This window comes from Nematostella vectensis, chromosome 10 (genome assembly GCF_932526225.1).
Source record: "Nematostella vectensis chromosome 10, jaNemVect1.1, whole genome shotgun sequence".
Classification (NCBI taxonomy): domain Eukaryota; kingdom Metazoa; phylum Cnidaria; class Anthozoa; order Actiniaria; family Edwardsiidae; genus Nematostella; species Nematostella vectensis.
In genome coordinates, this window is record NC_064043.1 from 5768922 (window position 1) to 5786119 (window position 17198).

The window sequence follows — 17198 nt, forward strand, 5'->3', positions numbered from 1 at the left end:
AACTGGCGCAACACCACGGTGAAATCACTCCTATTCTTATGGACGGGAAATATATCAACACTCAACAAGCGCAACACTACGGTGAAATCACTCCTGTTCTAATGGACGGGAAATATATCAACACTCAACTGGCGCAACACCACGGTGAAATCACTCCTGTTCTTATGGACGGGAAATATATCAACACTCAACTGGCGCAACACCACGGTGAAATCACTCCTGTTCTTATGGACGGGAATTATATAAACACTCAACTGGCGCAACACCACGGTGAAATCACTCCTGTTCTTATGGACGGGAAATATATCAACACTCAACAAGCGCAACACCACGGTGAAATCACTCCTATTCTTATGGACGGGAAATATATCAACACTCAACAAGCGCAACACCACGGTGAAATCACTCCTGTTCTTATGGACGGATAATATATCAACACTCAACAAGCGCAACACCACGGTGAAATCACTCCTGTTCTTATGGACGGATAATATATCAACACTCAACTGGCGCAACACCACGGTGAAATCACTCCTATTCTTATGGACGGGAAATATATCAACACTCAACAAGCGCAACACCACGGTGAAATCACTCCTGTTCTTATGGTCGGGAAATATATCAACACTCAACTGGCGCAACACCACGGTAAAATCACTCCTGTTCTTATGGACGGGAAATATATCAACACTTAACTGGCGCAACACCACGGTGAAGTCACTCCTGTTTTTGTGGACAGGAAATATATCAACACTCAACTGGCGCAACAGCACGGTGAAATCCCTCCTGTTCTAATGGGCGGGAAATATATCAACACTTAACTGGCGCAACACCACGGTGAAGTCACTCCTGTTTTTGTGGACAGGAAATATATCAACACTCAACTGGCGCAACACTACGGTGAAATCCCTCCTGTTCTAATGGACGGGAAATATATCAACACTCAACAAGCGCAACAGCACGGTGAAATCACTCCTGTTCTAATGGACGGGAAATATATCAACACTCAACTGGCGCAACACCACGGTGAAATCACTCCTGTTCTTATGGACGGGAAATATATCAACACTCAACTGGCGCAACACTACGGTGAAATCACTCCTATTCTTATGGACGGGAAATATATCAACACTCAACAAGCGCAACACTACGGTGAAATCACTCCTGTTCTAATGGACGGGAAATATATCAACACTCAACTGGCGCAACACCACGGTGAAGTCACTCCTGTTTTTGTGGACAGGAAATATATCAACACTCAACTGGCGCAACAGCACGGTGAAATCTCTCCTGTTCTAATGGGCGGGAAATATATCAACACTTAACTGGCGCAACACCACGGTGAAGTCACTCCTGTTTTTGTGGACAGGAAATATATCGACACTCAACTGGCGCAACACTACGGTGAAATCCCTCCTGTTCTAATGGACGGGAAATATATCAACACTCAACAAGCGCAACAGCACGGTGAAATCACTCCTGTTCTAATGGACGGGAAATATATCAACACTCAACTGGCGCAACACCACGGTGAAATCACTCCTGTTCTTATGGACGGGAAATATATCAACACTCAACTGGCGCAACACCACGGTGAAATCCCTCCTGTTCTTATGGACGGGAAATATATCAACACTCAACTGGCGCAACAGCACGGTGAAATCACTCCTGTTCTTATAGACGGATAATATATCAACACTCAGCTGGCGCAACACCACGGTAAAATCACTTCTGTTCTTATGGACGGGAAATATATCAACACTCAACTGGCGCAACAGCACGGTGAAATCCCTCCTGTTCTTATGGACGGGAAATATATCAACACTCAACTGGCGCAACACCACGGTGAAATCACTCCTATTCTTATGGACGGATAATATATCAACACTCAGCTGGCGCAACAGCACGGTGAAATCACTCCTGTTCTTATGGACGGATAATATATCAACACTCAATTGGCGCAACACCACGGTGAAATCTCTCCTGTTCTGATGGACGGGAAATATATCAACACTCAACTGGCGCAACGCCACGGTGAAATCACTCCTGTTCTAATGGACGGGAAATATATCAACACTCAGCTGGCGCAACACCACGGTAAAATCACTTCTGTTCTTATGAACGGGAAATATATCAACACTCAACTGGCGCAACACCACGGTGAAATCCTTCCTGTTCTAATGGACGGGAAATATATCAACACTCAACTGGCGCAACACACTCAACTGGCGCAACACACTCAACTGGCGCAACACTACGGTGAAATCCTTCCTGTTCTAATGGACGGGAAATATATCAACACTCAACTGGCGCAACACACTCAACTGGCGCAACACACTCAACTGGCGCAACACCACGGTGAAATCCTTCCTGTTCTAATGGACGGGAAATATATCAACACTCCACTGGCGCAACACCACGGTGAAATCACTCCTGTTCTAATGGACGGGAAATATATAAACACTCAACTGGCGCAACACTACGGTGAAATCACTTCTGTTCTTATGGACGGGAAATATATAAACACTCAACTGGCGCAACACCACGGTGAAATCACTCCTGTTCTTATGGACGGATAATATATCAACACTCAATTGGCGCAACACCACGGTGAAATCTCTCCTGTTCTGATGGACGGGAAATATATCAACACTCAACTGGCGCAACGCCACGGTGAAATCACTCCTGTTCTAATGGACGGGAAATATATAAACACTCAACTGGCGCAACACCACGGTGAAATCACTCCTGTTCTAATGGACGGGAAATATATAAACACTCAACTGGCGCAACACCACGGTGAAGTCACTCCTGTTCTTATGGACGGGAAATATATAAACACTCAACTGGCGCAACACCACGGTGAAATCACTCCTGTTCTTATGGACGGGAAATATATCAACACTCAACAAGCGCAACACCACGGTGAAATCACTCCTATTCTTATGGACGGGAAATATATCAACACTCAACTGGCGCAACACCACTGTGAAATCACTCCTGTTCTTATGGACAGGAAATATATCAACACTCAACAAGCGCAACACCACGGTGAAATCACTCCTGTTCTAATGGACGGGAAATATATCAACACTCAACTGGCGCAACACCACGGTGAAATCACTCCTGTTCTAATGGACGGGAAATATATCAACACTCAACTGGCGCAACACCACTGTGAAATCACTCCTGTTCTTATGGACGGGAAATATATCAACACTCAACAAGCGCAACACCACGGTGAAATCACTCCTGTTCTTATGGACGGGAAATATATCAACACTCAACTGGCGCAACAGCACGGTGAAATCACTCCTATTCTTATGGACGGATAATATATCAACACTCAACTGGCGCAACGCCACGGTGAAATCACTCCTGTTCTTATGGACGGGATATATATCAACACTTAACTGGCGCAACACCACGGTGAAATCACTCCTGTTCTTATGGACGGATAATATATCAACACTCAACTGGCGCAACACCACGGTGAAATCACTTCTGTTCTTATGGACGGGAAATATATCAACACTCAACAAGCGCAACAGCACGGTGAAATCACTCCTATTCTTATGGACGGATAATATATCAACACTCAACTGGCGCAACACCACGGTGAAATCCCTCCTGTTCTTATGGACGGGAAATATATCAACACTCAACTGGCGCAACACCACGGTGAAATCACTCCTGTTCTAATGGGCGGGAAATATATCAACACTCAGCTGGCGCAACACCACGGTAAAATCACTTCTGTTCTTATGAACGGGAAATATATCAACACTCAACTGGCGCAACACCACGGTGAAATCACTCCTGTTCTTATGGACGGATAATATATCAACACTCAATTGGCGCAACACCACGGTGAAATCTCTCCTGTTCTGATGGACGGGAAATATATCAACACTCGACTGGCGCAACACCACTGTGATATCACTCCTGTTCTAATGGACGGGAAATATATCAACACTCAACCGGCGCAACACCACGGTGAAATCACTCCTGTTCTTATGGACGGGAAATATATCAACACTCAACAAGCGCAACAGCACGGTGTAATCACTCCTGTTCTTATGGACGGGAAATATATCAACACTCAACAAGCGCAACACCACGGTGAAATCCCTCCTGTTCTTATGGACGGATAATATATCAACACTCAACTGGCGCAACAGCACGGTGAAATCCCTCCTGTTCTTATGGACGGGAAATATATCAACACTCAACTGGCGCAACACCACGGTGAAATCACTCCTATTCTTATGGACGGATAATATATCAACACTCAACTGGCGCAACAGCACGGTGAAATCACTCCTGTTCTTATGGACGGGAAATATATCAACACTCAACTGGCGCAACACCACGGTGAAATCACTTCTGTTCTTTTGGAAATAGGGGTCACAAAGGTTGTGAGGTGAGTTTCACAACATATTTACTATTTTTAGCGTAAAGAGAGGATATGAAAAAAAGCTCATGATTTCTGTTATATCAAGAGAGCGTAAGATAAGAGAGGGACACTTTGGTATTACCCTCGCGCCATGTCGATTCCGAATCTGGCTATTTTTAGTAACCGCCACCCAGCCACTGCGCGTGAGGATTTGCTCCTTTTATTTTGTCCTACTGCCCCACGGGTTGCGTGTTGTTGTTTTGCCAACTCGATAGGAATGAAAAGAGAGCATGTAAAATAACTCGGAAGAAGAAAACAAGTCTAACTTAAGTAAGCAAGATTGGCAAATACACTCACAGAAAGCCCTAAAGTACCTAATGGTCCGTCCTTTAAGTAAGAAAACAAGCTCAGGCGCGTGATCAAATTACTCCCTCGGGCATAATTTGAGTGTCAAACCAACAACGGTTGTGCCGGTAGTGCAAACACGATTACCAAATTCCATTTTGACAAAATTTTACTTTCTCCCAAATTTTGTCAAACACAAAATATACATTCTGCGCCTAGTTCAAACGGACCCTAACAAAAATCATCCCAAAAAAATCTTTGAAGATTAGACAAATGTTATGAATTATATCTGTTCACAACCCTCTCAAGCATTATCAAGTTATTGCAAATTGCGACGAGGGCTTTTACAAATTGCGACAGCTTTGGTTATTACAAATTGCTACAGGGGTTAATTACAAATTGCGATAGCTTTTTTATTACAAATTGCGATAGGTATTACAAATTGCGACGATTATTTCAAATTGCGACTTCACATGGTGCGCACCCTAGATACGATGGTTCGGTTCGCTATCGGTGACCGCTCATTTTTCCGCATTCACTTTCCCAACAATTAAGCAGAAATACTTTACTCTAAATTGGTTCGACCTTCGAATTCGGATTATTATAGTCTGTAAATCATTTGGGCGTAAAAATGCTTAGAGATTATTGTTAATTAGAAAACAAAGAATGAATACTTTTTTTCCAACAATCATGTTAATCTCCTAGCTGCACTTTTGAAATAATCTCTAGATTTGTGAAAAAAATCCACGAATGTGACCTGGAAACTGTTGTTATAAGGAGAATTATGTCTCATTTAGACTCGCAATTATCAGTAACAATCATTTTTATGCATCTATTGTGTTAGGCGCGCTATCATTGGTTAATTAGCGGGCCGCGCTCTCATTGGTTAATTAGCGGGTCGTGTTTCCCTGTTCTACCCGCTCAGAAACAACGCAAAACTTTGCGATGAAACATTTTCTCAAAAATGCTCTATAATAAATATGTTATTGTCCTCTGGGCTGTATATTGAAGCTTATATAGCTCATAATGTTTCCATCCTTTTTATGGTCCATGTGCTGCTTTTGATTTACCTTTTTGTGATAAATAATGTATGAACTCAAACCTTGTCATAGCCCGTAATCATGCCCGTTTATTTACGAATCGATCATCGTGATAAGCTGATTGTAACCGTTTAAAAAATATCTGCAATCGTCTTTAACATCGGAAAATGTCGTTATCGCGCGCGTACTTTGACGAGATTTCGATACACAAGGGGGGGGGGGGGATGCGCCCCAGAAATGACCCCCCAAAGTGGGTCATTTCTTATGAAGGAATCTTCAAATACTGGGCTTTTTCCATAAGATACCTATGACTGCGCACCTCAGCCAATCCTGGGTACGCGCCTGAAGGTTTAACAAAGAATACATAGGTGTGCCTGCATTTGTTGATAGAAAAGAAGGAAGCCCGCGTTTCTTTCTACTTCTATTTTTTTTTCGATGACGATGAATATGTTTAATTTTCAGTAAACCTTTAAAGGCTTTTAATACATTTTCCTGTTATATAGCTTCTCTCTCTTTTTTTAATGTGAAAACAACGTTTCAAATGGCCATTGATAATGAAAAGCTCCTACTTTGCGGAAATAAGCATGTGCGTGTTTTTATGAGGCATTAAGGGCTAAATTCAGTATTCGTCTATTTCCATTAATGTGATAACAAGCCAAGAAAAGCGGCCAATATTCAGCCCAACTGGAAGACAAAGCATTGAGGTATTGGATGGTATAGCTAAAGTGCAGATATGATAAAAGGACACGGAAGTAATATGCATTATTCGCTAGCGCGCGAATGCTCCATCAGCTGGCATTTTACAAATATATGCAGTTGATGTATTGGTCCATTTACGAGACCTCGCGTCTCTATGCACACATAAAACTTACCCGTTATATATATTGCTGTTTCTTTTTGTTTGTTTTACATAATAGAAGTAATAACCAGGCTATTGTCGCTTTGAATGAAATAAGGGTCGATTTTCAATTTCTGAAAATGCAAATTCTCCAAACTGTGATAATATCGTCCCAATTGATAATTTGCGAAGAATTTAGGATCTAGGATATATTAATCTAGGATCTGCATAGGGATCTTAAAGATATCATACTTTTTCATCGCTTGATTACTTTTTGAACTGTTGATATTGTGATGAATAGTTCCAACTAAACCACATTTTAATGATCGCTGATCGTTCAGCCCGAAAATTATTTTCCTCATCTTGTCACCGTTATAGTGTTGCGCAACCTTTGGGGGTTAGAAAGATGGAGATTTGACATAGATGATCGCGGGCCGGGAGCTGTTGCGCATGCGCCAGTGTCCCGATTTCGTGTTTGCTGACGCAGTGCGTCCAATACAGTGTAAGACCATTCGACATGCGTCGCAACCACACATTACTCTATCAGATTGAGGAGCAAGTGCGTAACTAATACTCCATGTTCTAAGGGCTGAAAACAGAAGTTCAAAGCAGAAGTTTCTCCTTGGAAATGCTGGGAAATTGGCAAAACGTGAGTCATTATCTGGAAAAGCTACCACTTTTATGATTTGTCATACTGGGTTTCGCAAGATATCCCCAGTGAAATAAGTTGTGAAATTTGGAGATTGCAAGATTATTCTGTTAACACACATAGATTTCTTCCACTTATTAAGAAACAGCTTATTGATTTTTTTTTAGCAAAGGGCATGTTTTGAAGGTAGACTTGAATTATTTTTAAGCGAGGAAAACACCGTTAACCTTTTCCACTTTATAAACCAAACGGTTTCTACATACAATTGAGAACAAGAACCAAAACCAAAACTCGGAAACAATGTTATTTGTTCGGAAAACACAAAATTAATAAACATGATGTAGTTCTCACCACTGAGAAACCATTTTCCAGCAAAATGTTAATTTAATGGTTGGTAATCATTGTTTGAATTTATATCGATTGTCGTTCTACTTTACGCCAGTTCTATACGCCATTTGGCTAACATCAAATCTAGCCAGATGTTCCTAGAAGAGCACGGGCTCTCTAGCTTGTAGACCATGTACTCGGCTACACTTGTAGTCCAACACGAGATTCTAGATTTCATAGATTATTCAGACAGCAATAATCATAAGTGAATAAAGGAACATTTTATGTCCCAGACTTTTTCTTGTCTGCGATGTTATGACTTCATTTTAAACGCGTCTTTCCACTTCTTATCTGACGCCCGAAGCCGCAAGGTGATTTTGCGTTAAAAATGTGCATTCATAAAATTATTAAGAATGATTACTGCTTATTCCTAATGCATAAAATGCCACGAATGAGCATTTTAAACAAAGAAGGGAAGTTAACGTCTTCTTTAGTTTTTCTTAGGTTTATGTTAAAATGCTTTTTTTAATTTGGTTGATGGAATCGCGCTGATGCTATCGTGATTTGTTCGGCGATTAATACATCTATCTTTTTCCATTATAATACCCATGCGTTTATTTTTTTTTTCTAAATAGATAGTTATACCAGAATCATTCTCATTCGTTGGCGTTGTCCTATATTGTCATCATCATCATCATCATCTTGTATCATTTTGTAATCATTTTGTATTAGGCGAACATATTTGCTGGCGCACAAATGTAGCTTAACAGATATCATTAAAAAGAAATGATAATCACAAAGGTTTGGTCTTGAGACGCATTTTTTAAATTTATCAAACAAATGGTTGGGCTTATCTGATAGAGAATTTTTTTGCTGACGGATAACTAATGACAAGGATCAATATCAGTTTTTCTTCTTAATCAAGATAATTTGGCATATTATGATTTTAATCTGGAAATATATTTTATTCTAATAAAATGTAATGATCTACTAAATCAAATGTTTATTTATCTTGATTAATACTCCACATGAGTTGAAATATGTTTACTGCTCAGTGAGTGCTTGGGACTCCCTAGACTTCCATGCTGATAATATATAAAATAAATAAAGTGAAATAATATTATTCGTACTTCGTACTCTATATATTCCTAGGAGGTTTGGTGTAATAGATCACGCAACAACCACTATCAAAGATGACGGAATATCCTGATTATTATTTTCCATTCAATTTATTTTTTAAATTATTTTCAGAGAAAAGTAGCGCTTGGTATTCGCCAGATGAGCAATGCACGTTCAACTGTAAGTGTCGGTGGGCACCTACTTTTCGCGGTTAGAAATACAATATTTCGGAGGCCTTTGGTTTTACAGAGAGGCTTAAAAGGGCATGTTTTCAATTCAACGAACTGTTGCTTTTGACGGGAAGAAGAAACGCACACGCCCATTTGAAGCTATCGAACAAAAAGCGCCCGAGTTTTCACCGAAAGGTCGAGCGTTGACCGATGATCCTAATAAGAGCTAATAAATGAGCGCCGAGTTTTTACCGAAAGGTCGGAGCGGTGATCGATGATCCCAATGGGCGCAGATAAAAAAGCGCAGTTTTCACCGAAAGGTGGTCGATGACAACTATTTTCTAGTCAAACAATGTTTCTTATTTTTCGGGAATCTTTCTATAAAAGAGCAAATCTTTTCCAGCGGTTTCTGTGGTGGACCCTCAGGGAGCAAAATAATTGAAAGAGATGAGAACGTAATTTGTTTTCTATTCTTCGAAATGGGTAAATTTTACCTTTGAATGGGAGGCAATTACTTAAAGCCGATTCGAATGAAATTTATCCACGTATGATGATTTTTAGATTTGAAGAGTAAAGTCAAATCCGAAAAAAAAAGATATGTTTTTCTTTTATCCCTACAGCTTTGTGTGACCAATTCTTGTTTAATTCCAAAGCTCGTCTTATTGAAAGGAAATGAATTTCCCGTGTGGGTGCAATGGTAAAATGTATTCCTCATCCAAAAAGGCTACAAACAGAGGATTGACAGAGGATATTCTTTGTTATTACCAAGTCACAGAGTAAACAATCTGCCAACGCAACAGAAGTTACTTGAGATTAAAAATGAATCACCTGCGAAGCAAGAGTTCGCGCGGTTAAGAACTCGCTGCTCGTATCTCTCGCCAGTTTCTGTATTTCTGAACTTCTATGCTTAAAGTTCACAACAACAACGCTTGTTACGCAGTCTTCAATATATATGAAAAAAAAGATTTAAGTGGAAAATACAGGCGAACAAAGAGAACGGAGTAATGATATGACGCTTATTTTAATATCTAAAACGACATAAAACAACGATAAAATAGCCATCTGATTAAAAGCATCTTGAACTGCTGATACGACTCTTTTGTTTGACCAACGGCTATCTCTGTTGACAAAAATACGAACCTATACTGTATCATTACATTTGTCGCAATCTACTATAACCCATTAGAGTGTATACCCGATCATCAATCAACAGCAGTCGCGTGTTCTGATTGGACAAGATAGAGACTTTTGGTAGGCCAGAGCATCGGTAACGCCCAGACAAGGAAATGTTTTTGTGGGGCTATTTAGACCGAGTGTACGTGTTATGTTGTGTATGAGTTAAATTTTTCACGCAGACGAAATTGCGTAGTATTTTTGGTGATACCTTAAAAAGACTGCGTCAACATAAAGGCGATATGCATTCTCAAGGGTGATGGAATAGTATCGAGCTAAAACCAGCCAGAAGTGGTGGCCATGTAATCTCATTTGGAACGTCTATCACAGCCAAAAAATATCACGAAAACAGAGCTCCCGTAAAACGTCAATGTTTCCGGAAAGCCGTTGAGGAAAATCCGCAAAACAAAAGGTTTTATAGCGTTAAGGGCATTATCTCCCAAGTCGGGTCTACATAGAGACACAAACAAGTGGGCACGAAAATAAACCAGAAAATGGGAGATAATAGGCCAGCTAAACAATTATACGCTTAGGAATATCTCAAAATATAAGGGCTAAAAAGACCCAATTTTCGTTGTTCGACCATTTCTCGTATTTCACATCTCTTCCGCTGCCATTACGGAGTCATTTTCACGCGCTTGTGTTTCTCGTTTTCACTTAATAGAGCCACAGTATCTGATTTCTGAGCCCATTCCCCTGTACAAAACGGGCATTTGTAACAAGATAACCGCGTGCGTGGCAGATTACTTCAAATCTCCTTCGATGTTAAAAGCGGGATGCCGGCGACGGTAAATGTTCTCCTCTCGAGTTGTTTTTATCGTGTGAATGAATCGTGCGGCGCGGCGAGACTGACGGATCTATACGATCTGCGTGCGTGGCTGGGAAAAGGCTTGCGTTAACACAGGTGCGACCATTGTATAGGTCTTCGCTTGTGCTCGGTATTTAAAGGAGGGGAGACCCTGAAGATCGGTCTCATACGCTCTCAGAGCGACCAGTGCCTACTACCAGCGCTCCTGTACGTCTTTTGCCGCTTTACACCGGAGGGTACCTGACTAGCCAAAATATCGGTCCACGGACACGTGGCGACCTCTTAGACACCGGGATCTTATTATATAGTTATGAAACCGAGAAGAAAACCATTTCCTGCTAAAACGGTGAGCAAAGTGTTTCTTCTGACGGAGATGCTAGTTTGCAGCAAAAAGGGAACAAGGGGAAAAGGATTCAATTTTGATAAGTATCCACCATGCAAGGGACTGCAAAAACGTGTCGGAAGGGCTTAAACAGTTTTATTTCGTTTTAGTGATTCTTATAATCGTAACAAAGGGAGATATTTGCTATCCTGTTTTTAGATTAACCGCCCTGTCAGGGTGGTGCCAGGTAGGGTATTCGTAGGAATCACGAAAATAATTTTGTCGGGGATTCTGGATTTTCCTAAGCGCGAAACGGGATTACTTAAATTTGGTCACGGATGCGGGAGTCGTTCGCCTTTTAAAATTGAAAATTGCCGGAAATAAGAGGGAAATGAGAAAAAAAGCATGTACGGCAAACATGCACATGAACCAGACAAAGGTTAACAATAAAAAGATCGAGAATCTGGAGGAGCGAATTCAGGAGTAGGCTCTATTTCCAGCTGAGATCGGGCGTCGCCTCACAGGAACAGCTGGTAATAGAGCCCTTCCAGGGAGAGAGCAAACACTAGCAAGCGGCATCTAATCGTAGATCAGCAAACTGTAGCACGCGCAATAATGGGATTTGAAGTATTACCGTGCTTAAGAGGTGATAGCTGGCATGCTTGTCTGGATAGCAAGCCCGTAAGGCGATGACTTCTAAGTGATTATCTCTATCAACTAGCGCACTAAAGACGAGCTAAAGGCACGAAGCAAATGTTGGTTGCATAATAAAGGAATGTATATTGCGGTTCTTTTTTACTTGAGTGCGGGGTTATACAGTGTTGAGATGAGCCACGAATCACCTTACCAGCAGGCCGGAAGAAGGGATGCGCAGCAAATGATAACAAACTCGTGTTAGGGGCTACCTGCGGTTCCAAAAAGGGTCAAATTTCTTGGGAAGCAGACCTAGGGCACACGCGTACTGCATTCGCACTAAGTAATCATGACATTTAAGGTACCAACACAGCATCGTGCGGAGCTCTTGCACGCGATAAGTTGCTCATGAAGTATTGTGCTCTGCATTTACAGGGTAAAACCGCACTCAGATACCTGATAACACTCGTTCTACTGGACGCCGCATTCGCGGACTTTTGGCCAAAAGATGGATGGAGGAAGGTTCTTTTGGACGCGCCTACGCTAGCGCAGGTAAGAAACAGATTCATAGTGATAGATGATGCCTCGACTGAGGCTTAATTCACTGTACTTGTTAAAGTATAGGTGCGCATTTTTACAAGTGCATTAGTGCAAAAGCGTTTTGGAATATAAAACCTATTTCAAACAACGTCAGTGAAAATTATCAAATGCCAATTGTAAAATAGCAGTTCAACTATTGAAAGATGAAATTAATCTCGTCATATTTCTACTGAATTTAGAAAAATATGAATGGGTGTGTTCAGTTTACCAATAACCGTCTTTACTCTAAGCACAAATAATAATAATAATCAATAAGCAGCAGTCGTTTAAAAATGGACGATTGGTCGGATCTGTGTTACTTCAGTCTGCGGTAGTATAAAGTTAAGAGGAAGTTCATTCATGTCATTTGTTGTATAAATAGATCAGATTTTTTTATTTGCCTTTGGTATCAACTTGAAAGAGCGTACATTGTACTTGTGCAGCACGGGGTGCCGACAATTCGGCGCGACCAGTCGCGCGCCAAGTTCAAGATAAACTTGAGATTGAATGATACAGAACCTCGAGGAAAGATGGAGATGCAATTATTATATTTCTGTTTTGACAAGCTTTCGTTTCTTAGCACTGCTTTTCACTAGTTTCTTTTCCAGGATATTTAACGCCCTTTCTAGGTTCGATACCATGTTAGAGCTTGGTATTCAAGGTCTCCTTTATGACCCCGTGTTGACAGGCTTCCAAATTTAGGAGCCTTCTTTACCGCTCAGTCGTGTTAGAATTCTAGGAGCGTTCTCTGGCCGAATTAGACTTCTGACCTACAGTCGGTTTAAGTCTCGCATAAGCTCGGAACTCTCATTTGACGGCTCTTTTGTGCTAGAATCCATGTGTCTTTCAGACTCTTATTCTACTAGCTCTCTAGTCGTGATGAAATGCCCCAAGCGTGAGATTCAAGTTTAGCCCCTAGCTGCTCTCGTTGACAGGATGTTTTCATTCGGGATTTGATCAGCTTGGCTCCAATTGTCGCTAACCCAGTATACCAATTGAAGTAATTTGCAACAGTTGCGCTTTCTGAAACAAATTAGGGCAAATCTTCTGTATTAAGGCCCCCAAGCAAATATGTAAACTATGTGACATTGACTCTAACAAGGTTGGGGATTCTTTTACTTTAATTTACTAATGATGAGGTGCTAATTTTACCTAATACAAATATTCCGACTATGCAAGAGTCTTTGCCGAAAATATACACATGGGTTTATTTTTAGTCCGGATCTTAATCTGTTTTTGATTTCGAGGAAAATACTTAGGGAAAATATTTGTTTGCATTTAGATTTTGCTAGTTCTAGTGCGCGCTCAATTGTTTGATTTTAAAACCAGATTGCTTTCCACTTGGCAGACCATTAGTATATTGTCTCAACGAATCCCTTGCGGGAGATTTTCTCAAGGCACTTAAAAAGGGTTGAAGCCCTAAGAAACTCGAATTTCGCGTCAGGAAACAACATCGACACGCTCTTGTAACGAAGAGGGAGAAACAATGGGAGGGAGGGGACGGGAGGGCATTCATGTTACCACAGGATTCTCGAGTTCAAGAGGGTATTTCCTTCCTGGCTGCTAGCCTGTATTTATCTAAGGTTTATTCCGTGTGTATACTACGTCTACGTCCAGACGAATTCACTTGAGTCATTTTTACACATGCATTCGTCACTCTGGCAAGTGAAGTCTCTGTCAACAGTCATTGAGTTACCCCAGCAAACAACACCAAGTGGAATACTGCATCCATTTCCGGTTGTTTTGTTCTAAGCCCTTGATGGGCTTGATGGTTATTTCGAAGCTTTTAAGATAATTATTTCGAGATTTGCTCACATATTTTCTCTTCAGATATTGAGAAAAACAAAATCTTGGCTCAATAGGGCTTTTTACAGACGACAGGTTCTTTTTAAAAAACGATTTTTGTAAAGAATTGACACTTTTCCAATTATGCCTGATAGTTCTTTAACATTCTCTTGTTCTTTGAAGTTGTCGTAATCTGTCGTACAAATTTGTTTTTTGCTGTGTTTTCTTCTGGCAGTTTCAGAGGTCTTCACTCAATGAAGTCTAGCTGTGAATGACGAATGACGAAAAAGGGGACGGAGCTATTCTTTTTTATAGCGCACGTTCGTATTTAATGCTTAGTTTTCGATTGAATTCGGTAAATAAAGAATAAGATTTTAGGTAGAAGCTTTAAGATTTCTTTTAATTTGTTTTCTGGTTGAAAAAATAACAAAGATATGGCTGACCAGGACAGTTAAAACCATCTTCAAAACTTTACAACATAACTCTTCCGCTTTAGACGTGAACTTGTGGTGTTATGTAATAAGGCGTGTTGCATGTCCGAGTGTGTTTTGGAGTGGCTTATTTGCTTATCTTTTAAGCTCAGGACCCGGTCGCTCGAATTCGGCGCCGCCTGGGGATCTCCTAATCCCTCAGCAGTCAGTTCAGTCGCCGCTACGGGCTGTAAGAAGGATTAGGGAATTAGAGTTTGGTTTACCCTTGATCACCATAGTAAACTCACGAATCGCGACAACGTTTCTCATTAAACAAACGTTGCGCATGCATAAAAATATCGCATTGTTTTCCCCAAATCAGCCGATGGAAATGGATGCTTTTTCACACTTGGTGCTTTGCTAGGATGACAAAATGGCGCTGACAGAGGCTGCTGAAGAATACTATTTAAGAAAGCTTCGTCGTTTTGGCTGGCCAACCTAATTGTGAACTCTTGTAGCCTAAGGTTTATGCTAAATACCACAAATGATTGCAAAGGCCCGCTCCTGTGAGTTCTACCTATTCTAGTACTTTCTGCTTATTTTGTTGTTTTCTTTGGCAAATTGCAGCCCGACGCACCAGTGGATTTTAGGGTCAAGTTAATGAATGGGAAATCGACAGTGAACCAATTGGTTCGTATAGACCCAGCACAGCAGACTGAGTCATTCCACGTGCTACCGTACGACGCGGTGGACGAGTCAGTTATATTGCACGATTTCAACAAGGTAAATGAATAGATCTATACTCTCCTTCCTCCGCGGATAAAGGTGGAAATTCCGTGGGGTGTTTTTTTTTTTCAGCACTTTTCTCCTAGCTTGTCAATAACCATTGCTGTGTTTCCACTGTAGAATTGGACATTGATACTTTTGCCAAAGAAGAGCCAGTGTTTCTTTCAGCAACTTAGCCCTGGCACTCCCCCTCCGCAACAGTTAAAATCAAGTATACAACGGGTAAGGGTTGATATTATTATTACGGGGGGGTGACAAGTTACTGGTTTCTTCTTCTTTATTCGGTTTCGTTCTGCTGCCCTTAACATCGCTCCACATGGTACCTCGGATCTGTTCATTTTTTTTGCAATCAAAAAGAGTGTAAAATTCTGCACAAGCCCAGCGGCGTACGCAGCCTATGGGCCTGCGCCTTTAATCATGGTGCTCTACAGATGATTTCCAAACATATTGTTATGTCGTTCAGTGCCACGCGACGACTGAAGTCTTATTTCAGATCGAAGAGGACAGAGGATCGTGTAATATTCTCAAATGTCTGACGCATTGACGCCAATTTCAAACCCAAAAACGGGAGCTATGAAATCTTCAAGGGGATGCTTTCTGAATGCTTTGACTGCAACTTGTTAAAATCCTGCGTACGCCCCTGATGCCTGTTATCTCTTCTCACTTCTCCAGTTACTTAGCCATTTGTCCTATCTAGGGTAGCCATTTCTGATAATTTAACTTGCTTGCAGGTAATCGATTCCAATGGCACAAATTCTAGTGCGCAGCTAGAAGAAATCTCTACTTGGAAAGTAAAGAGCATACTCTTCAACAGAAATCTGCTGACACCCAAAATGCAGAGACTTTGCAAAGGGATCCCGATCTACACAATCAACAGATTACAGGCTACACTAACAATCCTTGGGCCTAAAAGGATAGGTGAGTATCGGCATAGTGAGAGATATAATATCGAATTGCATTACAAGAGATAAAAGGTATCAGCTTTTATTTTACCATTATGGTACAAAATGAAATGTTTCATATTCAGCGCGATTGAACATCGCAAGAGTAAGTACGCAGCTGCTTTGTCTCCTATTATCTTTGTTCTACAAAGGAGTTCTTTTGTATCTATTCTTCTCGTTCTTTGTGTCCGAATGCTTTACAGAGTTAACATTTAGAAACGCATAACTCTCCTCCAACATGCAAGCTGAGTAGCCTACTCTAACAATAGGACCACTCTTCCTTCTAAACAGGGCGGAGCCCAAGTCCGTATATCCGGAGTGCATGTGGAGGCCGGGTGTGCAACTGGATTGTCAAGTGGGTGTTCTCATGCACACCCGACTTGAGCTGTGCCTGGCAACAGGTACGAGTCGTCAACTGCCAGGACATCCAGTGCTAGCCACGCCCACCAGCCAACTGGACAATCGACCAAGGACATCATCTACCTCATCACCTCGGTAATGGGGCAGATTAGTTCCATATTAGAGTAGATTTCCATTAGAGTAGAAGAAAACTTAAAGGCACTGCAGTTTCAGGAGGATTTACACTGTGATATTTATAGAGGTATGTCAATCAGATAAAAAGGTTGAACTTATTTAAGCCATAGTGGAACTTTTTATTTTACACTAATGGAACATCAGTGGTAATAAGATGGCGCAATCACTTATGAAACACTAGCACAACAAATAAAAAGAAAGATCAGTAAGCATTGCTTGTATTGACCCATGAAATTCATAGCCAAACTATGACTCAACAATATCTCTAAAGGAAAAAAAGGATTTTCCCGCTGCCTGTAGATGGAAGGGGTGCTTGCAGATCTGTGTAAAAATTACACTAAAA

General features: G+C 41.1%; 1 protein-coding gene across 3 annotated transcripts; it reads left to right on the top strand.

Annotated features, from left to right (window-relative positions):
• Positions 1 to 6934: 6934 nt before the first annotated feature.
• LOC116604633 lies at positions 6935 to 17193 on the top strand. 3 transcript variants are annotated; one of them, XM_032367309.2, is made up of 6 exons: positions 6935 to 7268; positions 12256 to 12372; positions 15222 to 15377; positions 15501 to 15602; positions 16112 to 16298; positions 16613 to 17193. In XM_032367309.2, the coding sequence occupies exons 1-6, from the start codon at positions 7248 to 7250 to the stop codon at positions 16756 to 16758; spliced, it is 729 nt and encodes a 242-aa protein (XP_032223200.1). In that variant the 5' UTR covers positions 6935 to 7247; the 3' UTR covers positions 16759 to 17193. The 3 variants fall into 3 exon arrangements, with proteins under 3 accessions (XP_032223200.1, XP_032223198.1, XP_032223201.1); XM_032367307.2 differs by lacking the exon at positions 6935 to 7268 and adding an exon at positions 8103 to 11211; XM_032367310.2 differs by lacking the exon at positions 6935 to 7268 and adding an exon at positions 11236 to 12181.
• The last annotated feature ends 5 nt before the right edge of the window (positions 17194 to 17198 follow it).

Coding starts and splice junctions, on each gene's coding strand:
- LOC116604633 (XM_032367307.2), top strand. CDS start 11,176: ATGAAACCGAGAAGAAAACCATTTCCTGCTAAAACG. Junction 12,373..15,221: donor ACGCGCCTACGCTAGCGCAG/GTAAGAAACAGA, acceptor GGCAAATTGCAG/CCCGACGCACCAGTGGATTT. Junction 15,378..15,500: donor TATTGCACGATTTCAACAAG/GTAAATGAATAG, acceptor TTTCCACTGTAG/AATTGGACATTGATACTTTT.